At 37.6% G+C, this 26,643-nt stretch overlaps 2 protein-coding genes across 3 annotated transcripts in view; one reads left to right on the forward strand and one right to left on the reverse strand.

The window, feature by feature from the left end:
* Nucleotides 1-1,277, forward strand: part of NSMAF (neutral sphingomyelinase activation associated factor) — a gene marked incomplete at its 5' end in the record, with an annotated part of 59,215 nt that extends 57,938 nt beyond the window's left edge. Inside the window, 1 exon segment of the mRNA XM_014589925.2 lies at nt 628-1,277. Coding sequence (XP_014445411.1) covers nt 628-722 — 95 coding nt within the window.
* A 660-nt stretch (nt 1,278-1,937) lies between these two features.
* SDCBP (syndecan binding protein) lies at nt 1,938-19,328 on the reverse strand. 2 transcript variants are annotated; one of them, XM_006140857.3, is made up of 8 exons: nt 19,235-19,328; nt 14,412-14,490; nt 12,816-12,925; nt 8,604-8,762; nt 6,664-6,839; nt 5,327-5,498; nt 4,355-4,446; nt 1,938-3,063 (listed from the first exon to the last, which is right to left on the reverse strand). In XM_006140857.3, exons 1-8 carry the CDS (start codon nt 19,283-19,285, stop codon nt 3,009-3,011), a joined length of 894 nt encoding a protein of 297 aa, XP_006140919.1. In that variant the 5' UTR covers nt 19,286-19,328; the 3' UTR covers nt 1,938-3,008. The 2 variants fall into 2 exon arrangements, with proteins under 2 accessions (XP_006140919.1, XP_006140918.1); XM_006140856.3 differs by having other exon boundaries at nt 8,604-8,765.
* Nucleotides 19,329-26,643: the final 7,315 nt, after the last annotated feature.

The raw sequence follows: 26,643 nt of genomic DNA on the forward strand, positions 1-26,643 counted from the left end.
TTCAAACATCATGGGGGGGCTGTGCTTTTTTTTTTTTTTTTTTTTTTTTAAAGAATAAACAAAGTGGAAAAAAAAAAAGTAATGGATTACAGTGAAAAGTAAGGCGTCTTCCCTCCACCCAGTCCTTGACCGCAGTCCTCATCCAGCGACGTGTTCCGACGCATACACACCGTCCTATTTTCACTCCCTTCCATCACTCAGTTGTGTATGGCAGTATCTTCTTAAATTTATACCTTAAAAGTCGGTATCTCTGCTTTTTTATGTCAGCTTAGTAGCTTTAACATTGGACTCTTCCCAACGGAAAAGGAAGTGAGTCAGCAAGCCTTGCCAGTTCTCTACCCTTCCCCCCATCTGTCTGCTGCCTTTGTCCCACTGTAACTCTTACACCAAGGTATACCCAAGTCTGTTGTGTCATTTCCTTCCCAGTGTTCATTTAAATGGTTTCTTACTCATCAAAAACTCTTTGTACCAGTTATTTTTAACTTATACAAGGGTTTTATTACACAAAGAAAGAATACACAGAACTCAGTTCACCTCTATAATAAATGAATAGCAGGAGTGGGCATTATAGTAAAGCCTATTGGGGGGCCCCCGGCCCATGTCCTAACCCCAATGTTTCTCTCTCAGGTGCCGTCACATGTATGTGGATGAACGAACAGTGCAGCAGTATCATCACAGGAGGGGAAGACAGACAAATTATGTTCTGGAAATTGCAGTATTAAGTGCCTTTTCCTCTCGAATATTAAATTAAAAATTCTATTTAATGTATTTTTAAACCAAACTTTTAAATGAACTGTGGTGAAGTGCAATGATAATAATAGAAGTTTTACCACAGGGAAAACTTGTGGGCTTAAACTTTCCAATCATGGTGACTTCATTGGAAGCTGTTACCTGCCATTCTCTAAGGCAGATAAAAACATGGCAGTGTTAGGTACATCTGTGAGGCAGATGACCATCCCAGTACAGTGGCGAGAAGACAGGGTTAGGTGGCCGAGACTGCAGAAACTTCTAAGACAGGAGAAGAGAAACGTGCAGTGTTCTCTACGCTTCGGTCACTGCTTGGTCTTCCTAATCTACAATCTGCCACGAGGCTCTGGGATGTGTGTGTGTTCATGGAGTGGTTACTTTCTATAATGCTGTGCCCAGATTCTAAGAACCTGGGGGGAATTAGCAGTTCTTATAACAGTAAGTTCACTGTGTATAGGAACGGTTTGTATTTCATTATAGCTATTAAATGCTCACCTTTTCTACATTAAAAATATTTTTCTGTAATGAAACCAGTTTGTATATTCTTATTAAATTATTACAAATATTAATAGCTTTTAAGAACCACAAGTGCTGCTACTTCTTAAAAACCATATTTCATGACATGAATATAGTTCTATTGCTTTTGAAACTATCTTTAGACCTAAGTCCAGATGGCACAATATGATAATCAAACCCAGAAATGCTATTTTGGTTTGCCTTTCTAAATTCCAAACAAGGGAAGCTATACAGCAGTAGCACTGATTTTCTTTTGTATTCAACCTCCAAACCACAGTATGACTTGGTTTTTCTATTCTTTAAGAACATTATGTTTTATTTTGTAGGCAGTATGGTATAGGGAAAAAAACTTCAAAGTCAGTTTGAAGTGTCATTAAGTATTTCATGGTCTCAGTGTTGCTAGGAAGGATCAGTAGCCTCACCTTGTTCCTGCTGCATGGCCTGATGTGCACAGGTGTGAACCAGCTCCCTCCATCTGGCTCTAGGCCGCCCGTGGACACGCTTTTCCTGACATGCTCTCTCAGTGCTGAGGGCTATTCTCAAGGACCCTGGATACAGCAGCTCTGGGAGATGACAGTCTGCCACACCTGGAGGTGAGCCTCTAGTCATGGAGTAGTTTGATAAAAGCCACTGATGCAGTTTCCAAATGATATAACAGACAGACTAAATTTAACTTTATTTATACATATTTAATTAAAATAGAGTAAGCATAAACCAAAAAGAAGAAAACAATCAGGATAAAGTGTCATTGCCATGTTGTTTGCAGGGAGAAGTCAAGAAGTATTAGCGATTACTAGGAAAACATTCAAAGACCATCCCAAAGAAGCTAGGTTACATAATAGCTACAGTTCAAATGCCAAATTAAGTATTATCCCACATAATCTACAATGAAAAATGGGGTCAAGGGCTATCCTGTTTAGTATAAGAATTTTTACATGAAATATAGAGCTATTTGCTTCTTACAAAGTGATACTGGCAACAAGTTTCCAATATGTGATGACTAGAAAACCTCAGCTACAGCTAAGCAGCTAAGCTACAGCTCAGGAAGTACCATTAAACTGTCCGGGCGAGGGTACGTTTCAGTTTAATGTAGAACTGCATTCTGGGTTTTACAAAGGCAGCAGTATTTTATTTTGGCTCTTTTTCTAGATGCCTAACATAGTTAAGGCGACATTTCAAGCGTATTAAGTGAAGGTAGTTACAATTTAATGACAATCATTACAATTTCTTGCAACCTACATACACTGTATAATGCTTACATGGAATGAAACCAGTGTTACTTAATTGGTGTTTTACACACATACACGCACACAACTTAAAATGGTTAAAGGCAGTCATTCTAAATGCACTGTGGTAACAGGTTAAAATGCAGCTATCTCACAGAACTGAAGTAATATGAACAGCGCTGCTTGTTACCTGGGAGGAAGGCGGCCCACTCACACGCTAAGCCCGCATCAGTCATCCTAACCACAATGGCTTGTCAAAGCATCAGGTTTCCAGTAGAGAAACTAGTCTAGGAAAGTCAGTGATCTGAAAAGTTTCACATCCGTAAAACCAAGATAAGGCTACAACTATCTTGAAATCTGACAAGATATCAAATGGAAGAGTAAGATTCCCAGCCATAATGGAAGCTAGAAAGGTCCTCATGCAGCATATGCTCGCTGGCTCCGGGAAGCTTCATGTGCGCAATACGGAAGTGCCGAAAGGAGGGCTGCAGGGGTCAGCCCCATCCCTCGTGCCAGGCCTTAAACCTCGGGAATGGTGTGGTCCATCAGGCTTTTCATGATGCTTGGTGCCATCCTGTAAGAGAGTCACTTATTACTATATACTGAAGTGGTTTTTTCTTTCTTTTTTTCCCAAAAAATGCTATGTAATCCAAGAAAATGCCAATTTTAATGTAGCACCTGTTAGCATCAAATGAGACTGAGGGAGAAAGGGAAGACTGTTTAAACGTCTTTGGATCCAAGGGTCTCTGGTAATCTCGTCACTGGCAGATACTCAAGTGTAAACTACATGTATTTTAGACAGAAATTTAGATACAAATAAAATGACAAGGCTGTGATAGATTAGGGAGGAGAAGGGAGAAAAGTGGTTTTAAAACAGAGAATTCTTGGACAGACAGTCCTGACAGTAAGGGTCCTTTTCTCCTCTAAGAGCAGCAGGCTGCATTCCACCTGAAAACCAACACAAAAATTTCCTTACAAGGGTTATGTTCATGAATCATTTTTTCTAGAGGTTTAATGCCTTAGGGCAGGCATGTGCACTCACCAGAGAAAGAGAGACAGTGAGAGGGAAAGCGAGAAATCACCTCCTCGGGGACAGCCATGCTGCAATTCCTTTTCCTGCATTCTCTTTCTGGGTTCTTGGTCATACACGCACACGTGCCCCACCTGAGTCTCAAGCCACCCAGTCCAGGACTCTAACCACAGTTGGTCATGTGGGAGTCCAGAGACGTAACCACCACACCATCTGCTGGTCCCTCATGAATCTTTTTAATCTCATTTGCAAGTACATGAAATTCAGAAAGAGGATTCCAAACTTTCTGGCAGAAACCTGTGATAGGAGCTGGGCTATGAAAAGGTCTTGAGAAAGTAACCTCGCAGCCCCTTTTTGATTGTCCTTACTCAGCTTTCTAATCCTGCTCCGTAAGACAGACAGCAGTAGCCCCACACACTTCTTCTACCTGCCTCCTGAGATGCTGGGGACTAGAAACTGTCATTCCTAACACTCCATCAGCAAGAATTCTCCACGAACCATGACTAGATCCTTCCTGAGCAGAGGAACTAAGTGCAACTGCAGTCAACTGGTCTGCAAATCAAACACTGAATGCATGCCTACCTCTGCTGGGACGCTCTTTCCACTAGGCAATGTCAAAATCTAGCAAGTGAATGGTGAATGTTAATCCACACTTGGGAAGTTTTAAGATGTCATCCTTACCAACCATTTCCTCTGATTTAAACAATTTACATAAATTTCAAGGTAAATTGTTATTCCTTAGGTAAAAGAACCAAAGATTTGGGAATTAAATGAAAATGAAAGTATAATACTTATAGTAAGTCATATGACCACACATATTGAACTGTCTACTTACCGTTTAATGATATGTTCAAAGATAAAAGCAGGCATGATTGTAATGGTAACCACTGTCCCAGATGTTGACAGTATGTCTGCAATTTGAGAATCCTGATGAAAATATACAATGCAAATTAATCCAAGGCTTTAATAAAAATAATTACAATATATACCCTATTGTATTTTGCTAATATTTCCAAAATACTAACCTTTGATATTTCTAATTTTTTCTAGTACTTCTTACCAACTTAAATTCTATAGAATACCGTTTTACAACTGGATGAAGATTACTAAGTAAACTGAGTTGAACGTATTATTAAAAAAAACTTTTCATCACTTAAGATTAAATAATTTTCCCCATACAATACTACCATGTTCTCTCAATTAACTATGTATTCTAAACCAGTTTATGAAATGAACACATCTCAATTAAAACTGTCAGACCTCAGATAGCCTTAATGAGGAATTTGTGGAGGGGAGTACACTACAAAATAGAAATATGACTGGAAGCTTTTATTCATTTCCTTCATTCCTAGATTTAAAAAAAAAAAAAAAGAGAGTTGATCGGGGCCAGCAGGTGGTGTGGTGGTTAAGGGCACTGGACTCCCACGTGGCCAACCGTGGTTCAAGTCCCAGACCTGGAGGTTTGCTTCCTCAAAAATACCCCCCAAAAAAGTTGAGCAACCATTCAGAGTATTAGCAAAATCTCTCTTGTCCATGTCGCCACAGAATTCTAGCTCAATGGACTTCACAGACCAGAATCTGAGCCCTGTTGTTACAGGAAAGACCATCCTAGATTATCATCTAACTCCTGTGACCGGCCAGAGACTGCAGCTAGCTAGGCCAAGCCAGCACCCTGGGTCCCACGTCTCCTGTCTCACACCTGAGTTTCTGCACTTTGGAGGGCAAGATGAAAGACCGTCTCCTAGACAAGGGAAGGGCATCTGCTAAAGTCAGCTGCAGCAGAACAGGCATGAGGCCTGTTCCTTACCTTCAATCCAATAACATTCTGTCCGTTGATTTCACAGATGTTATGCTCTGTGAGAAGACCATTTCTGGCTGCAGAACTATCTTTTACTATGGATGTTATTTTCCCGTTTTTAAAGATAAAGCCAACATGTCCAGTGCTATCCTTATGCATGGTGATTGTGCGTTCAAAGGGTCTGTTTAAAAAAAAGGGAACCATTTACTTCTATGGAAAATATTTTAATGCATTTCTTATATAATACACGCTGCCATATTGGATATTTGGTAATAACAGCCATTCAGTATTTCTAGTAACAGTAACTTATAGTTCTGTTTTTAGACATTCACAGAACACCTCTGTGTAATAGACTGCATTTTATAAAAAAATCTTTTCACTATGGTCTAACTTTCTTACTAATCAAGATTTCCTTCTTTAGGTTTCAAAGACAACTGAACACAATGCTTTATGCAGTTCACCAATGTTTCTCCCTTTATAATCCACCAGTATTAATATTACGATCAAGACAGGATTTGTCCCATATCATGTTGGTAAAAATAAATTATTTTTTATTAACTTTCAGTATTTCCTAGAGCCTATCCATTCTTATTTCTTTTACTTAAAACCTTTATAATTTTTCACATCTTGATTTGGAAATTTTTATAGAATTTTTTTTGTTTTGCTGTATTTTAAAAGAGCTTCAGAAACACTAAGCCCCTCCTGGAAAGGGAGGTCTACAGTTACTACAAGGTTGTCATCTGTCCACTTTCAGAAGCTGCAAAGCCACTTATGCTTGCTCGTTTCTTTAACTCTGCCATCCGGTCATCGTCAGGGTCTCATGATAAACCTATTCACATGGTAACATTCAGAAGAGCCAAATCTGTGGGTTCAACTTCCTCTCTGAAATTTTGCTTACAGTAAAAATAACATTAATCTACAAACTTGTATTAAATATCTCATATGTACAAGAAACTGGCAATGCAAAGACAGATAAAGTGGGAGTTTAAGAAACAAAACCCTCAAGCCTTTTGTAATAATGTGATACAGGCCCATCCTTAACGCAGGGCCAGAGAGGCCATGCCACTGAGTTACTAGGCCAACTTACATTTTCTATTTTCTATAGTGATATAAACAGGTAAATGCCTGCTTAGAAGATACATTTCTATAAGCTCTGATATAAGGTATATATGAAAAATTGTTATTTTTTAAAAAAATCAAACTTTGTGAGAAAGATCACCACACAACAGCAAGGTTCACCAATATTATTTGATTACTTAAAAAATACTACATTCACAGAATCTTGAAAGCCCAAGAAACTGGAAAACCAGTCCTGAATCTCCACTGGAACTCTCGTAACAGCTTACCTATCACGAATGGTCATGGTAATCTTCTCTCCAAAAGCCTGTTTGAGCACCTTGTGGGCTTTATCAGAGCTCCAGCCAGCACAGTTCTCACCGTTGATCTGGAGAACTTGGTCCCCAAATCTCAGACCAACCAATGAGGCTGGAGAATTAGCCTGGACTAGTTGAACAAAGATACCCTAGACAATAAGAAAATAACTGTTCATTTAGTCACTATTATTGATATAGTTTGGAAAATTAGGAAATAACTGTTTAGGTTAGAAAATCTACTCCAGGAACAAAACCAACGACAACAGAAAAGTGATGTTATTCTCCCCCTACCGCCTCCCCAGAAAAAAAAAAAAAACTAAAATTATATCAAGGAAATAACCCAAAAGAATAGGGAAAAAGTGAGATCTCAAACATGATCCATCTGACTAACCTCAATCACGCCCTTCATCTTGGGATAAAGACCAAAGAAAGTAAAGTACGACAACCTTAACAAATATAAACTTCTCTGAATCTGACAGAATACCAAACAGGTCTCAGCACATGATTACTATTTAGAAGGAAAGCAAGTTAAGTTTGTGAATTCTTTTATACTTGAAAAAATGATAGTTTAAGGTCATAATTTCACCTTTCAAGCTGAAGGATTCCTTTACCCATTTGTTAAACTATGCATAATTTTAAAAAGGTTAATTTAACAGCCTTTAAAAACGTGCACATGAAATATCACATAAACCCTTACAAAGAATCCAGTATGAAATAAATACAGAAAATTCAAGTACTGTTAATTAAGAACTAAACTCACCAGGGCATTTTATATGAATTCAATCAGATGCTGAATAAAATGTAAATAGACATGAATAAAAGAAGAGTAAACTTGGTAAAATATAAACGCACCTACAAGGCTAGGCCCTCTCTATGATCTTAAGCTGGGTGATTTTTGTTATGTGTGTGTTACATGTTAGAGTGGTAATCCAGAACCAGACAGCACTCCATAAAGTAAGCCAATATACTCTGATCAAGTGGACTGCAAGGATACCTATAATCGGGCAAAGGAACCTATGAAACAGTATCTTTTCTCTTTAAGGACAGGAAAGAACAGAAAGAAAATCCTGGCAGTACAGTCTAGTCACTAAAGAGGACAGAAATAAGAGCAGTGAAGTCAGAGCTTCCCAACCAAGCACACTGAGGTGTCCTGAGTAAGCTACATGTGAGCAAAGACGTCGTGCCCTTAGCTTTCCGGTGGGCAGGCAAGGTTGGGGCTTCCTGCCAAGATCAGCTCCACTTACTGCAGTGTGGTGCATTCATTACCATTTTCTGTGTGGAAAGACTGAGCTAACAAGATGTACAACTGAACCAGGACCCAGGAAAAATGGCTAAAATCCTAAATTGGGATAAAAACCCAGCACATCCTTAGTAATTATAAAACCATTCCTCAGAGTCAGAGTCACCCTGTTTGATTTCTTCAGTAGGTAGGGTGAGAGGTAAAGGAATTAGAAGGTAACGTAATGGCTGCCGTAAGTAAAAAGATACTTGCTCAGAAAATGACCTACGAAATTCAAATTTGGAGGACGGAATTAGCAAACCTGCACAATCACCTCACAGGTTAAATAATTAGCATTTGGTTTAACAATGTACACATGTCAATCCTCACTGATCAGTGTGTCCATAACTTTCACACAGAATGCTATTACACAAACTATGTGATAATATATATTTCTATAATATATTATAGAAAGAAAAAGAAATTCAGATAAATGTGACCGTAAGTCTCAACTCTCTCTCTTCAAAATAAGGCATCTGCAAATGGGCAAATTTAAATTAGAAGATTTCAAGTATTCTCAAATACAGATACATAATTTTAATCAAAGTATTTCATCTAAAATTATTCTAACATTAATCACTTAAAATTATACAAGTTATTTAGGCAAATTCATAAAGCTACTGAAAATACTTACATTATCTATTGATTTAAGCCTGAGACCAATTTTTCCATCTTGATCCTTACACAAAATGACTTCACGAATCCCTTGCTTAATTTCTGCTCTGCGAATTCCAACATCATTACCAGTTACAGGAGCCACCATATAATTCACACTGGAAGGTCTTGCTACCAACTGCTGACAAAAACATATAATTTGTCAATATATAGAAGTGCTCTCCTTGGAAAAAACATTAAAGGGTAATTAACTGGAACATACTGAGTTATGGTTTTCCAGAGAGTAATCTACACACTATTTCCTTCAGATAAAGTTTGATTTCTACGAAAACAATGCTGGTCTTCATCTACTAATTCCTTGGCTAACTTACTTATCATCTCCAGTGGATTCAATAACCTACTCTCTGTCCACTGCCTTTTTAATTCACTGGCATTTGTTTCATGTGTACTTTGGCATGTTTTCATTATTTATCCTTAAACTTAAACACCATGTACATTTAGAACACATTTTCACAGGGTTCTTTTATGCAGTATGATCACTGACAATCTACTTATCTTTTCTGAGTTCCTATAAAAATAGCAGCATTCTTTTCAGTGTTATTGTGAAGATTAAAATAAAAGTGTCTATTACATGGGTCCTAACATGCTTAAGACAGTCAAGTATTACTTATCTTCCCCTTAAATAACCATCTAGGGATTAACAAATCAGATGCACAAACCAACCCACCCCACAATAGCTATATCAGGGACTTGTGTTAGATACCACGCTTTAAGTTTCCATTTCTTTTCATTTTCTTTTACTTCCTCCTTTCCTCAACCAAGACAACAATGAGGGAAGGTCTTATGAAGGTTTCTCTTTTGAAAATTTCTCTTTCTACCATGAGGGAAAAAGCAGAGACAGACAGGCACCCCCGACAGGGTTCGCAGGCTGTGATCTACATAGTCTTAGCCAGTCTGGATCACCTGTATGCATACATGATGTGCTCAGGGAGGTCCCAGGACATAAACCCATGACCCTTCCCACACTGGTCTAGTTATAGTACCACTGCGCCACCATTTGGCCCTTACCAAGGCTTAATTAGAATTTGTAATAGAAACATAGAAAGCTCTAATCTGCTGAAGAATTATGAAGCTCACAGTGGCAGTGATAGAAAATAAGAAACTAGCCACAAAAGCACACAAAATGATAATTTACTAAGAATTCATGGCAATTCCAACAACATATTTTAAGGCTCACAGTCTGACAAGAGTAAGACACATACGCAAATCATTGTACTAAATCAGCACGCAATGCTACTAGAAATTACTTATAAAAGATAAGGAGGGTCCAAAGTTAAAGCTATAAGAGACACAGGAAAATCAGGCCATTGGATAGGAAAAGAAAAACTTTAAGATACAAATGAATTTAGTATAGTTGGAATTCATTTGCTTTAGGATTACCATGAATTCTGAGTAAGTATTCTAAAGCTGTCAGTCTAATAGAAGTAATACACACACACACACACAAATACACTAGAAAAAACAGTAACTTTGAGGTAATGAATATGTTAATTAGCTTGATGGTGGTAATCCTTTCACAATGAATATGTACATCAATTAATCAGGTTGTGAACTTTGAATATATATTTTTACTTGTCAATTTTACCACAGTAACACTGGGGGGAAAAACCCACATGGGACACTGACAGAAGAAAAATACAGCTATGTCAAGTCAGAAATTCACTAGATGGCAAGAGTTAACAGAAATCTCCAGCAACGAATTAAATGAAAACAAATTAAAAAAAGAGGAAAGGAAAGAAAAGGCACTGTACTGAAGGGCCCCAGAGATTCAATCATCTCAAAAATGAATTTAGGTCATACTACCAGGTATAAAAAATAAATAAAGGCCAGCTGAAGTGCAAAGAGCAAAGGGAACAAAGGTGACAGGGAGTGAACAAGGGAAGTTATAAATGGTAACTATGGTCACACGTCCAAGTTACTAAAATAAGAATCCTAACAACTATGACTTTCGTTTCTCCTTGTATTTGTAAATTTTCTATACATACAGCAATTAACCTACTTGCTTCCCATACCTCATTTTATACCTGGCTATCTTCATATTTTCAGTTAAGGAAGTAGGGGCACTGCTGCACAGGGCTGCAGGCCACATGGGAAGTGCCTGCTCTGTGTCCTGGTCCTACATGAACACACTGGGCACCTGCAGACCTGCCCATGATCCCAGTAGCTACAGGGCTGAAAGGACAGTCATGTTAGGGAAACCTTGTTGAGGATGCAACTTTGTCTCTCTCAAAATAAGCAAACTTTAAAAAACAAAACAAAACAAAACTCAGCTGGGAATATGACTACTTAAAGGAGTAATTAATAACACATAGAAATCAACACCGTGTTCCAAGACTACAATAACTGATACCATCCCTTCTAGAAAAAGGGTAGGAGCAACTTGATTTGTATCAGGGTTACCTGGTTTTTGTGCATTTCTGAGTTAAGAATGATTTTCATATTTTTAAAGGTTGTACACCAACAAACAACAAAAACATGTCAGATCACGAATGATCATTAAAACCTAAATACTTTGAGGCCTTTTAGTAAAAAAGTTTGCTGAACTTTAATTTTATGAAGGAGAATTACATCTGTTAAAGGAAAACATACAAAGTTGTTACTGTTGTCATATGAAGTTCAAATATTTGTGGATGTATGTAGAGTACACAGAGTATACTACATGTGTGTGTACAGGGTATACAGAGTGATCAAAGGAACAGAAGGTAACAGGTATGAAGCTACTGTCCATCAGCACCAAACCCACCCTTCTAGACTCTACTTGCTGATGCTGGATTGACTTGAACTGTAAATTACACTCCTTTGTCAGTGTGTTCAGTTAGCTTCTACCACATGATGCCCCAGAGAGAATAGAGAAATGAGTGCTATGTACTATCCTGCGTGCTGCCTATTCCTTCTAGCACAGCCTGAGCCTGGTCCTCCCCATGCCAGCAGTAGTAGACTGGAGTCTCCAGCTCTTCATGACACTCCCAGAAACATACCCCTTACTACCTCTCAGAGGAACAAGTACTGCTAGCAGCATCCCTTCTCCATGGCCTGCATCCCACTCCCTGAGACTCTGCTCCCCAAACTTCTAGGTTCTGTAAATTCTAATCAGTTCCCTGTGTTACCCCAGTCCTAGGAAAAGCAGCTAACTTTCTGCAATTCTATCTATGTTTCATTTTTGCTGTTTTAATTTTTCAGCTTCTTTACTTCCTACTATGATTTCTGTTTTTCCCAACTGGATGCAGACTGATACAAGCAAGTTTTCAGTAAATATTTGGAACTGAATGAATGCCAGGTACTGTATTAAGCACTGGCATTATAGCAGTAAAACAGAGGTATGAAGATAAATACTTTAAGTATTTAATCATAATCAGTGCTATAAAGTGTTATGATCTTGTATCACGACCTTAATAAAAGGTTATCAGATGCAGATGCATTATATTTAAATCCAGACTTTGGATCTAATTACAAGAAACTTTGGATTTCAGAAAGACTGTTAAAAGATTTTAAGGAAAAATACATGACAGACCCGTATTTCATGATTAACCTGGCAGCTCCTCAGTTTGAAATAAACAGTTACCAGAGAAAATTCTAAGACACTAGTGTGATAATCCAGGTTAAAAGTGTAGAAACTCTAAAAGTTATAGTAGAAAAGAAATGGAGAAATGGATAAAATGAATATAAGAAACATGGCAGAGACAGAATTACTAGGTTTTCTTTCTTTTAGGTTTTTGCCATAGGGTGCATGTGCTGGCCAGAGAGACAAGGAGAGAGGCAAAGTGAAAAATCACGCCCTAGGGAGGATGGCCACACCATAATCCCTTCTCCTCCATTCTTCTCTCGGGATGTGGGGCATGCATGTACATGTTCTGGCATGATTTTCAATCATGATCAGCCATGTGGGAGTACAACACCTCAACCACCACACCACCTACTGGACCCAGATTCTGAACTGTAGAATACAAAGCAGAATGAACTAGTAAAAAGGCATTTGAACTTTTAAGTCCTAATAAATTCAGAACAGTGATAACGGTACAAATACAGACTATGCAACAAGTATTATTCAGAAGGAAGTCAAAAATTTCTAGGAAGAGAGAGATCAAAGCTAAAGTTATAAATGTTTATGTCAGTCACCAAAAGGAGAGCTGATAACTAGATATGAAGGATGATTCAATTACATCATACATACCCCCTGCACTGGTGCTCCAGGAACCATGGCCATATTTGCACGTATTTCTTCTTCATTTAAACTCAGGCCCATGTATTGAGAGAGCTCCGGATACAGTTTGGGGTAGAGATCTAATATAAATAAATGGAAAAAAAAAAAAAAAAAAAAAAAAAGCACTGACGGAAATACTTAAAGTATAAGTTACTGTTATTACAAGCATCTACTTGTGTTAAAAAAAATTACGATTTAAGCTATAAAATCTACGATGAATTTCAGGTAGCAATTTGGCACTGCCCAACCCTACAGTCACAATAAGGAGTGGAAAATACAGGCTCAACTGTGGTAGCACGGCAGAAGACACGGTGCTTCAAAGACTGGGACACATGGGAGGCGAGGATGGAGTCTCAGGCCAACCCAGAAGCCAGGTGTGGTGGCATGTGCCTGCCATCCCAGCAACTCAGGGGGCTGAGGCAAGAGGATCGTGAGCACGAGGCTGGCCTGGGCAACCCAGACCCGTCATCAAAGAGCTGGACACGGTGGCGTGCCTTGTACTCCCTACTAGGAGACTGAAGCAGCAAGACTGAGATAGTGAGACTTAATCTAAAAACAAAAACAAAAAACAAAAAAATAGAAAAGAAATAGGAAATACAAAAAAATGTTTAAGGTGAAAGTCATAAAATATGAAGACATTTGAACTAAAGCAATTTCAGGTTTCTAATGACTCAAAAGTATAAATGACTTTTCCAAATAAATTATTTTCCCTTTCTTATTTCTTGAAATAAACCTACTTGATTAGGAATTTTGTAAAAATACCACTGATTCTTCAATTCAGAACTGACCGAAACGTCTGTCAAGCCAGCTATTTTATGATTCACTCAGTAAACATGGCTATGGAATAACTCTTCTGAAGAACAAAAAATCCAAGCTTATAAATTTATTTAACGTTTTCTCATCTTTAACAATGCTAGCCATATTGCAATAAAATCCCTGAAAGAGTTTTTTTTAATTTACTAGCTATGTACTACTTCCAAAAATTATTTTTCACATGATTTATTTGTGAGTTAAAATAGATTTTTCTATAAAAAGCAATGTAACAAATAAATGTAAGAAGAGAGGCCACAAAAAATTCTTTTAACACTCGTTCTGAATCTTAAGTCCTATCATTTAGGGCTCGTGTGAATCCCTCTGAACCTTGAAGAAAAGGGATCAAAGATAGAGTACAGAGACCAAGAATTTTGGGAAGGTCTCCAAAAACAAAGGGGTTGGAAATTTCAGAAGTTTCTCTGGCAAGAAAGGGCAAGAGTAGCAGCGAGGACAACTGTAGTTCGTCTATCGGTATAAGGTTTTCTCATAAATGAACCAGTCACTTATTAGAGACTTAAGAGTTAGGCTAAAATAAACAAGCCACAAAACACATCTTCATATTCACAGTTCACTCTATTAGCCAGAGGGTTATTTTTAAAATGTAAATATTTTTTCTTACTACTACTACTAAAGCTTTAAGCAGCAATCTTATGCATGACGCATTTTTAAAAAATTTGGATTCCCTATTTGAGCAAAAGAAGGCTTAACGAATATTTCTATTCACAGAGGATGAATGTCCAAATATAAACCTACTTCCATCTTGAGAGACAGGAGCAGAGGCTTCTGATAAAATTGCTGGGTTGGCAGGGTTTGTAGAGAAGGCAGTTTGAGCCTGAAATAAAAGAAGAAAATTCTAACAACATGCCATACTTAAAATTCTTATATTATTTCTAAGTTAAATCCAGTATGTCCAAAAAGAAACTAAAACACCAAAGTTTCATTCAAAGAAGCTTAATTTCAATGTTTAGATAGAAATATGCCAACCAAAAATATTTTTAGATTCCCCATATTTAAAGACTATCAAAATAACTAAACAAGCAGGGCCAGCAGGTGGCACAATGGTAAAGGTGCTAGACTCTCACATGGCTAACTGTGGTTCGAGTCTCAGGCCTGGCAGCTTGAAGATCACGCTGGGGATGTATGCATGCGTGCGTGCGTGCGTGCGTGCATGCGTGTGTACTGAAAAACTCCAACAGGATAATGGAGGAGAGTCTGTGCTGTGGCCATCCTCCCAGCACTTTCTCTCTGTCTCCTTCCTATGACAACCTTTCAAAAAAAAAAACACCTGAACAAGCACCATTCTATGTGTCTTATAGCCAGTATTTCATCGTGCTGCTGCAAATTAACAAGCAAGCAATATTTCCAAAATGTGTTTTAAAATGTGTGACAACACTGTTTACATTTTCATTACTCTGTTACCAGGCATGTGTGTATGCATGCCCAAAATCCCAAGAGGAGAGTAGAGAGGGAATGTCGTATGGCCATCCCTGCTGGGGAGTGATTTCTCACTTTCCCTCCCTCTCTCTTTCTGTCACTGTCTCTCTTCAGTGAGCATATGCATCCTATAGCTAAAAATAAAAACAAACAAACAAAAGAAAGATGATTAATTTCTAACTATTAAACAAACATGCAAAATTAATTTGACAAAGTATGCACTTATCAGTGCTACTCATTCTCAACTATCCTCTCAGGACCCTCTTCATAGCCTATATCCTATTAAGGATCTCACTGTCGGAAATATTTTGTCCTTTACAGACAGATCCAAGTTTCTGAAATAGCTACATTTAGAGTAAGTTTGGTAATAAGCTGTATAATCAATCTCTAGTAAGCTATATAATCAATCTTACTTCCTTGGAAATGTGTCAATTAAAAAGGTTAGGGGCCAGTTCTTAATAAAGTAGTTAAGCATTGCACACAGTCAGTCAGATCCTACATGGCTAACCACAGTTCAAGTTCCAGCCCCAACAACGTGAAAAGCACACTAGGCATGTATGCACACACGCCTAAAATCCTGATGGGATGGGAGAAATGGAGAAAAAAAGGTTGTAGCATGACCAAGCCCACTGGGTACTTTCTCCGTACCTCCAACTGTGACTTGTGTAAAGGTATACAGATCCTCTAAACAGTTAAAAAAAAAAAAAAAGTAAGACATTTAATTTAAATAAACACAGCCTACAAAAGCTTTGAATGTAATAACCTCATTTGGATTATAAATGTTCTGATATACTAGTTATTCAGTCATTCTTTAATATTTATTGTTTCTTGAACACTCTAAACTGAAAATACAGCACAAAATTTTTATCACTGTAAACACCAATTCAAAGTGTGTTAAATTTCTATTCTTTTTCTTTTTTTTTTTTTTTTTGGAGAGGTTTTAGCTATTGGGCATGTGCACTTACCAGAAAGAGAGAGAGACAGACAGAGAGACAGAAAGTGAGAAATCACCCCCCAAGGAGGATGGCCATGCCGCAATCTCTTCTCCTCCATTCTCCTCTCGGGATCTTGGGCATGCATGCACACATGCCTGGTGTGAGTTTAAGCCTCCAGGTCTGGGATGCGAACCGCAGTCAACTACATGGGAGTCCAGCGACATAGTCATTACGCTAACTGCTGGTCCCTTGTATGAGTTTCTAGTCTTTTATCCAGTAAAAGGAACTAGTGGGCAGCTGGACTTCTTTGTGAATAATTGCTAGCCAAAAATCAACACAGTTCAACACTACAAAGAAATGAGCTATCAAGCTATGAAAATATATGAAAGAAACTAAAGTGTGAATTATGAGTGAAAGAAGTCAATCTAGAAGGGCTACACATTATATGTTTCCAACTACATGGCACTGTGGAAAAGGCAAAATTGTGGAGACAATAATAAGATTAGTGATTGCCAGGTGTCGCAGGAAAAGGAGGATGAATAGGTAGAACACAGGAATTTTAGGGCAGTGAAACTATTTTGTATGCTACTATAGTGTATATACATGTCGTGTCAAAACCCACTGAGGATACAACACCAAGAGTGAACCCTAACCTAAACTATGGACCTTAAGTTTGATAATGATATGTCAACATAGGTTCATTGATTATTACCAAATTAGTGCTCTGTGTAGATGTTAACAGTGGGAAGCTGTGCACGTGTGGGGCAGGGGTATACTATACTTTCTGCTCCATTTTGTTACAAATCTAGACCAAAAACATACCTTGCTAATTTAAAAAATACTACTCCTTTTACTTTTCTATTCCTTCATTGCTGCTGTTCTTATCCAAGGAATATTAAAAAATTATAGGTGGAAAAAGCTCTCTATAATGAAGATACATAAACTTAATTATGCAATTTGTAGTTCAAATTAAAACAAAAGGTTGTAAAATTAAGGGTATAGAAACTACCAACCATTAGATGTAGCACATTATTACAAACTTACTTGAAATCTGAAACTGTTAGAAGGAAAATATGTAGCAGATGCCCCAAGGACCACCAGTTACTGTTTCTGCTATTTGCCAAAATCATGTGGAGAAAAGAAACCATGCCTATATGGGTCACTTCAGTCAAACTCTGTTCACCACACTAGGAAACTGATAAGCACTGGTTCTCCACATCATTGTTCCTTCAGTTTATTCTAAATAAATAAAAGAATCATAGGCTCCTGCTGGGATTTGGAGAGGAGAGAGCAGATCAGGCATTATGGGATGACTGATGATGCTGAAAGCCAGAGCCTAATGGCTATCTAAAAATCGTTCACAAAATATGAAGTGCCAGCGTTCACTGCTGCAATTTAGCTTCACTGTGGTGTAAAAGGCCAGCAGATGAGAAAATGACTACTACCTCTTTCTACAGTACTTTAAAGGAGCATTTCAAGAACAAAAACGTGTTCACTTTAGAAGATGAAGCAAAAACATAAGCCCAATATTTTAATGACTAGATTAAAAGTATTTTTAAATCCAACAGGAATAAAAAGAACTGCACTTCCCTCTCCTTACTCACTGCTTTATCTCCTAGTAGCTAGCTTTCTGCTCACAACATAAAAGGCTAATGGAAGCACCCATGTAAACTGCTTCTCCGTAAAGAGCTCAGCTTGATGTATGGTAGCTCTATTTTTTAATCAAGCATTTATCAATATCAAGTCTTCTTTATTTCTACCATTTTCAAAATCAAAAGCTTATGCTCAAAGTCAACTATGGTTACATTAAGTTCAAGTCCATAAAAAGCTAACAAGAAAGGATGAAACAAAGATCAGCCATTTTTCCAGATCCATCTGCAAATCCTTACCAGTTAATGTACTAATGTCATATTAATGGCTTAATGGTTATTCTGGAATGCTAAATATTTCATATAAAAGCTTTATAAGAAGAAAGAGTGCGTGTTCAGATGAATTTTGTAGAAATGAAAACCACACTAGAAAAATACACACTGAGGAAAAAAGTGACAGAACATTTAAGGAGATTGAACAGGCCATGTAGTTTCATGGCTTCAAAGCCTTGGCAACTAAACTGAGATCTAAGAGATTTTTGTGTAAACCACATATGAAGAGCCACACTGGATCTATGACGGACAGTAACTGTTCATGATTCCCGCATGTAACACTCTCCCACCTATCGCCCCGTGGTTAAAAGAATATACAATAGCCGAGGAGATTCTGAGTTTATATGAAATCAAGCTGAAAGCAAATTATTAAACAGATGGGTTTATTATATATGCTCCAAAGTATCTCCTGTTAAAGGTTATTAAAATGTCCAAAAAGAAAAACTTATTCTAACCCAACACTTTCTTCTTATGCAAAAGCACCTGTCTCCAAAGCTAATACTTACATGAAGGACTATGAAAATTTTCAAATTAATAAACTTAAAAATAGTGTAATTTTTAACACAGTTGTTTACAGTAGGAAGAAGTGAAATGTCTGTTACTCTAATGGAAAGAAATTGCCACCCTTTCTTGGTGTTTTTCCATTACTACACTTCTAAAAGTAGCATGTACTCCACTATTTCTATCATTTGTAACTCCAAGGAGGAGCATATTATTTTAAAGACTGGTCATACCTGGGACCAGCAAGTGGCATGGTGGTTAAGAGCACTGGACTCCCACATGGCTGACCCCAGTCCAAGTCCCAGACCTGACAGCTTGCTTCCTCACTTTCCCTCTCTCTCGCTTGCTCGCTTTCTCTCTCTCTAGTCAAATTAAAATAAGTAAAATAAATAATACTAAATAAAATAATTAAAAAATAAAAAGACTGGTCATACCTAAAGATTCACAAGTAAAAATTACCAGTGTTACGGAAAACTAAGTATCAATAAGGTTAGAATGTATTTTATCAACTTAAATATGTTTATTTAATTGAAACTGTAGCGACAAAATCAATCTACATTTGAAGAATTGAAGTCAAGTTTTAAAGAAATAGTATCTTAGTTATTCACGAAAAAATGAAAACTGCAAGTTGTTCTGTATTTTGTACTATGTGATTAATAAAATGGAACAGGTGTACAAATTGCAAAAATGAACAAACACGTCTGCTGTTTAAATTTTTTGCTTTACTTCACCTGTAAGTACAATGTATATTACACAGTATATTTTTTAAAGTCTTTAAACATACCTGAATTACTTTGTCTACCTTCAAGTCCTCTAGAGATGGATAGAGAGACATGTTTGCAGGATTTTTCTAAAAAAGGAAAAAGAAAGCTATTTAAATAACACAGAACTTTAAATAGTAGCCAGCAACATACAAAACTAGGAACATCAAGGTCATACCACAAACTGTCAACTGATACTTCAGTGTTACCAAAGGCCATCTCTTTCCCCGACTAGTACTATCAAACTATTGGGTGGCTGGAAAAGTCCTGACGCATTTTTGCACAGAAAAGTAACATCATGCTTTTTCTGACAACCCAATATATCTATCATAGCTTTTAAAAACTTGACTTCAAATAAAAGTCTCTGCATTTCAAAAGTTTAGAAAATCAAAGAGAATATTATGTGAACTACTCCTAGCTTACACAAGGGTTTGGTAACTAAACCCAGATTAAGAGACCACCTTAGAATAATGCTCTTTGGCACCACACAGAGTACATTTCTTTCTAACAATAAAAACCTAAAAACATATATGCAAATCACTGTATAAAACCTCCATCACTAGGAAATATGTGTGTGTATACACACACACACACATATATATGTATGTGAAAAAAATACATATACCAACAATTAACAGTTTTATCTTCAGCAGATAGATAGTAAAGGAATAAGGAAGAGGGAAGTTCATTTTAAACACTTCTATATTGTTCAATGTTTTGAATATGAAGTACACTTCAAACAAAATTCTCTAAAAGTATTACATGGATACTAATTCATGTTGTTTAACTATTTTAAGGTGAATATCTGTACTTTCACTCAACCCAACATCTAACAGAAAAATCCTAAAATCCTAAAAATCCTAAATTGGTATAAGGTTTGACATAGATTCTTCAGTCAGCTATCAATTTATTACCTCCCATCTTCAAATCCATCCCTTATTGCCTGCTCTCCAAAAATTAAGCTGAGCCCTTCAAATACTGCTCTTTTGCCCGCAGACATGATGTTAAGCCTTGTCATTAAGAGCAGCTGGAGGTTCTTCTCCCTGGTTCCAGTGTACTACTCCAGCCAGGCTCCTGCAGTACCTGCTTCTCTAGCACCTTGTGTTCTGCAGGAAGCAGCATCTCAATCATCCTGCAGCTCACCCAAAGCGCTATGCTGAGCAGCTTCACAGCAGAATGCCACCCGCAAGGTATCTCTTCATGAGCAGCTTTCTCAAGCATTCTCTCATGCGGTTTTGCAGCACTCTCAGGTGCAGCAAACCAGAGGGAGAAATTCCAGTAAGTTCCACCAGCTGGATATCTTGGCATCTTCACCATCCACTAAGCACACCTGCCCCCTCTCCAACAAGGCCTGGATCTCAGCTACAGGAGGAGGGTAGCCTTTTCCTGGGGCATTTCATCTCAGCTCTGGAATTAGCATCTTTAAAGTTCTCGTTAAGTCTTACTAGCCATTCACCATTGTTTCAATCATGTTATAGCAAGTAGTTTTGTATGGTAAACTTACACCATTACAACCATTGTATGGTTTCTGTCTCCTGACTGGATGTTGAAGTTCTTTTTAAAACTGATATAATTTACACACTATAAAATTCAGTCTCTTAATGTACCCAATGAAATGGGTTTTAGTATATTTAGAGTTGTGCAATCATTCTCATTATCTAATATTAGGGTATTTCCATCTTCCCCCAAAAAAGGAACTTTGTGTACCGTGTTGTGTACCCTGTTCTTCCTTTCTCCCAGCTCCAGACAACAACATAACATGTCCTGCCTTTGGATCATCTGTCCTGACATCCAGTCTAGAAGTGCAGAGTATGTGCCTGGCTTCTTTCACATAATGTAATATTTTCAAGGTTTACCCAGGCTGTAGCATGTCTCAATACTTTATTCCTTTTCACAGCTGATTAATATTCCAGTGTTAGGTATATACTGTGTTTTTACATTAATTGATGACATTTGAGTTATTCACACTTCTTGGTTATTGTCAATATACTGTTAATAAGCTAATAAGTATCTGTATTACTTAATAAAATATGCAGGTTTTTGTGTAAATATGTCTTTAATGCTCTTAGTTTACAGCTAAGAGTGTAATTACTGGGTCACATGGTAACTCCATGTTTAACTTCTTTTTTCTTTTTTTTGTTTGTGCTTTTTTTTTTTCTTGAGAGGTTTTTCCTATAGGGCGCATGGGCTCGCCAGACACAGAGAGAGAGAGATAAAAAACAAGAAATCACCCTCCAGGGGGGATGGCCACGCCGCAATTCCTTCTCCTCCATTCTCCTCTTGGGATCTTGGGCACGCACGCACATGCGCCCGGCGTGAATTTAAGCCACTGAGTCCAGGACGCAAACCACGGTCGACTACGTGGGAGTCCAGCGACATAGTCATTACGCTAACTGCTGGTCCCCATGTTCAACTTTTTAAGGCAACGTCAAACTAGCTTCTGAAGTGACTGACCTAAGTTATGGTCCCACCAACAACATACCAGGGTTTCAATTTCTCCATATCTACACCACCATTATTTTTTTCTGTAGTTGTGATTATAGTTAGATTGTTTACTGCAACTCATACTTCTTCCCTATGGAGGGGATGACTACTAAAAATTTGCCTCTTAAAAGAGCTTTTTCCAGGACCAGCAGTTGGCTTAATGGCCATGTCACTGGACTCCCATGTAGCTGACAACTTTTCAAGTCCCAGACCTGATGACTTAAACTCACACCAGGCGCGTGTGCGTGTGTGCCCAAGATCCCAAGAAAAGAATGGAGAAGGGATTGTGGCATGGCCATCCCTCTGGGGGGGTGTGATTTCTCGCTTTCTGTCTTTGTTTCTCTTTGTCTTTCTGGTAAGCGCATGCGCCCTATAGAAAAAAATCCTCTCCAAAAAATAAAGAACTTTTCCTGCATTTCTTACATTTTGTTAGATTGTATTTTTGTTTCCATTTGTCACAAGGTATTTTCTAATTTATCTTTTGATTTCTTCTTTGACTCCCAAGAAGCATTCCAGAATGTTTAAATCCCACATATTGATGAATTTTCCAGTTTTCCTCTGCTATGGATTTGTAGTCTTTCCTTGTGGTCAAAAAGGAGACCTGCTATGATTTAAATATTCTCAAACATGTTAGGAATTATTTTATACCTAACGTGATCTATGCAGAAGAATGTTTACTGTGCATTTGAAAACCCGAGTACACTCTGCTATCCTGGGTGGAATGTGCCTATGTCTTTAAGTCCAATTGACTTACAGTACTGCTCAAGCCCACCCCCCCCACCCCCGGTTCCTTCAAGTACTCTCATGATGTTCTATCAACTACCAAAACTGTGATACTGAAATCTCATATGATTATGTTGCTGCCTATTTCTCCCTTCAGTTCAATCATATTTATCTCATATATTTTAGAGATCTAATGTTGAGTGCATATACACATAATTATTATTTTTTCCTGGCAAACTGACCCTCTTACCATTATCTAATGTCCTTCCTTGTCTCTTGTAAGTTTCCAATTTCTACTTTGTTTGATAGAAATGTTGCCAACCCCTACTCTCTTAAGGTTACCAAGTACATGGACTTTTCCATTCTCTCATTTTCAGCCTGCATGTACCCTGAAATCTAGAGTGAGTCTCCTGTAGACAGCACATAGTTAGACCTTGGAAATGTTTTGGTTTTTGTTTTAAAATCTGTTTAGTTACTCCATGTCTTCTGATTGGGCAATCTAGTCCACTATACCTTAAATAATTACAGATAGGGAAGACTTAGAACTGACATTTTGTAAACTGTTTTCTATCTTATACCGTTTTTATCCTTCCTTTCTTCTCTTACCATCATCTGTTCAGTTTCACTTGTTTTTGCAATGATTCCTTTATGCGTGTGTGAGTCTATTTTCTGTAAGTAATTTGTACTACTATGACACACAAAACCTCTTACATTGGGTCATCGGAAAATTCATGATGCATCTTTACAGAGAAAAACATAGAAGAACATGTCGTGACTTTTCCAAAATCCAACACTTTACAATAATCTAGTGTAGGCTGGCAATTTCAACTACATACAGAAACTACACACACTTTCTTCTCACACATTTCAACATCTTGCTTTTGATCTCACAAATTACATCTTTTATACTATGTATGCATTAATACATTTTTTATAGATACTTTTTTTTTGAGAGCACACGCTATAGGGCGTGTGCACTCGCCAGACAGAGAGAGACATAGAGACCGAAAGCAAGAAATCACCCCCCAGGGGGATGGTCACGCTACAATCCCTTCTCCTCCATCCTCCTCTGGGGATCTTGGGCACGCACGCACACGCGCCCCGCGTGAGTTCTAAGCCACCAGGTCTGGGATGCGAACCGCGGTCGACTACGTGGGAGTCCAGAGACAGAGCCATTACGCTAACTACTGGTTCCTGTTATAGATACTTCTTATCTTTGACTTGCATAACCAGAAACAAGTGATTTTACATACTACCTTTGTATTACACTGTTGTGTGTTTTCTATATGTTTGCCTTTATCAGTCAACTGTATGCTTTCAAGTGTTCTCATGTTGCTGAACATCCCTGTTTCAATTTGAAGAACTTCCTTTAGGATTTATTACGAGGCAGATCTAGTGGTGAAGAACTCTGCTTCTCTTCTCTTCTTTAACTCGTGAAAGTCTATGTCTTTCACATCTGAATGGCAGTTTTGCCAAATACGGCACTTTGCTGGCAGTTTTCTTCTTTCAGCACTTTGAATGTATCATTCCATTTCTTTCTAACATGCAAGGTTTCTGCTGAAAAATCTGCTTATAATCCTACAGAAGGTACATTAGTCAACACTCTGCTTTCAAAATCTTTCATCTTTGACTTCTGACAATTTAAGCATTACCTGTCTGATTATTGCCTTTGGATTATTCCTATTTGGACTCTTTTGGGCTTGAATCTAGATGTCCATTTCCTTCCCCAGACCTGGGATGTTTTCACCATTGTTTCTTCAAGTTACCTGTTTCTCTCTCTCTCTTCCTCCTCCTGAAACTTCCAAATTGTTGGGCTGCTGGAAAAGTCATGACATATTTGTTTTCCTATGTAGAAATGCATCATGACTTTTCTGATGACCCAATATATGTATTTGTATGTTAAACTAGTATCCTAGGCTGTCTTTACCCTTCATTCTCTTTTCTTTTTGCTTCTGTGTCTGGATAAATTAAAATGACCTATATTCAAACTCGTTATTTTTTTCTTCTGTTTGAACAAACCTGTTATTGAACCCACTAGTAAATCTTTCAACTTAGAGAGAATTGAAAAATCTGCCTCACTTTTTCTCTCTAGGGAAACGCCAGAGCTTGAAGTTTCCTCCTATTCATACCACACTGAGCCAGGGGAATAAAGTATGATGAGTAAGCAGAGTAAGTTTTCCAACCAGCTTCAAGACTGCTGTTTTAGTGGTCTTTAAGGTACAGGAGCCTCTTAACTGGTCTCTGGATTTCTCACAAACAAAACTGGTGTTTATATTGCTGCTGAATCAGTATATCTCTGTAAGTAGGAAGAATCTGGTCTTCCTAGTTCACTTCCTTGCTCACTCAACCTGCCTTTTCTTTCCTTTTCTTTTCTAATTTACCTAGCTGTAACCTCCAATACAGTGCTGAATATAAGTGGCCTGGTACAGTTCTTAAAAGAAAAATAGGATCTAAGTTTGTGAATAAACTGCAAATTTTAAGAGCACCATATCAAGTATCATTTCATTGTATTAATCCCTGAGAAAAATATGGAATACCTTCTTTGTGTTCAAAGCAGCCTCTCCCTTAAATGCAAACTTTCCCTTTAAACATTCAACCATTTTATAAATACAAACAAAATGCAGCTGATATTAACATAAAATGCAAAGCAAGCTGCAATATCAATAACTCAAATGCTCTGGAAAGAATATTGCCCAGTATTCTAATTCAAGTTTTGGTTTCTATTTTTGATTCTATGCATGGCTAATAACAGGATCCCACTGTCCTCATGAAAAACTAATTGGAAAAATTTAGTTGTTTTCTAACTTTTTCCTTCATATAAATTTCTCTTTTACAAACAAGTTATCAAATAAAACTGGCTAGGCAACTCTAAGTTTACTGATACTCAACTCAAACTTACAAATGAATTTTCAAAAATGTTTTAGGATAATAAATATTGGGGCCAGCAGGCAGGGTGTTGGTTAAGGCGCTGGACTACCACACGGCTGAACACAGTTCAAGTACTGGGCTTGGCGGCCTGTTTTCTCATTTCCCCTCTCGCTCCTTCTACCTCTCTTTGTCTCTCTCTGGTGATACGTGTGCTCTGTAACAAATTTTAAAATAATAATAGATAAAATTAAATAAATAATTATTTTTAAAAGGATATTATCCCAAATTACACTTTTGGAAAAATTTAGTCTCAGGTTTGCTTTAATTGTGTTGACCTTAAATCAACTTCATTATTCTTCTAAAACAAGAATAATTCATTCCCCAACGAATGATTTTATTTTCTTGGCTTCATTTCATTCCATTTCTTTCCAAGTTTAAGATGTTCTACACACATACTCCTTGCTATTTGTCACCCAGGTCATGTACTTCTGTTCCTTTATCTTTGAAAAAGATACTTTCCCTTACTAGAAGGTCCTTCAGGAACTTCAACTTTCAACTCCTACTTAGCCCTGAGGCCTAGCTCAAGTGCCATTTCTTTGGTAACAATCTTCAATCAACTCCATCTGACATCATTTGTTCCTATCAATTTGGCAATTTCACTCTGCCTTACATTATAGTTTATCTCTGTCACTTGACATCAGGGCCCATTCAATTGCTTATTCATGCAACACAAATGTTTTATCCTCAAAGACATTAAATGTTGAATATTTTGATAAATACTGTCAAAATAACAGTAAAGATATTTTTAAACACTATTGAAAAAAAATATTCTTCAAGCAAGTTTCATAAATAGCCTTCCAGGAGACTAATATGCTTGTATTATTTTTCTGAAGGGCTCTGTTAACTCACTTGTATATTATACTTAATCTTTCACCTAACACTAAGTGTCAAAAACACAGCCCTTTTTGAAGAGAGGAAACCCTATCATAAAGCTGGAAACCCTTCCAATTATGTCTGGAATTTCAGAATGACCAGTAATAAGATTTAAGAGGATTATGAAAACTACTATTATCAGTGTAAGAGTTCTTATTTTACTTCAATCACAAGTCTTTTTTTTTTTTTTTTGGAAGAGGTTTTTGCTATAGGGCAGGTGCGCTCACCAGACAGACAAAAGACAAACAGACAGAAAGTGAGAAATCACCTCCCAGGGGGGATGGCTGCGCCCCAATCACTTCTCCTCCATTCTCCTCTCAGGATCTTGGGCACGCACGCACATGCGCCTAGCGTGAATTTAAGCCACTGGGTCCGGGACGCGAACCGCGGTCGACTGCATGGGAGTCCAGCGACATAGCCATTA

Source organism: Tupaia chinensis, unplaced genomic scaffold, assembly GCF_000334495.1.
Source record: "Tupaia chinensis unplaced genomic scaffold, TupChi_1.0 Scaffold000046_3, whole genome shotgun sequence".
In the NCBI taxonomy this organism is placed as follows: Eukaryota; Metazoa; Chordata; class Mammalia; order Scandentia; family Tupaiidae; genus Tupaia; species Tupaia belangeri.

Excerpts from the sequence above, each read along its gene's own strand:
- SDCBP (XM_006140856.3), bottom strand. The coding sequence starts at position 19,285 with ATGTCTCTCTATCCATCTCTAGAGGACTTGAAGGTAGACAAAGTAATT. Across the intron at positions 6,840-8,603 it reads GGCTTAAATCAATAGATAAT|GGTATCTTTGTTCAACTAGT; the intron begins GTAAGTATTTTC and ends CTTATTGTCTAG. Across the intron at positions 5,499-6,663 it reads ACCATGACCATTCGTGATAG|ACCCTTTGAACGCACAATCA; the intron begins GTAAGCTGTTAC and ends TTTTTTAAACAG.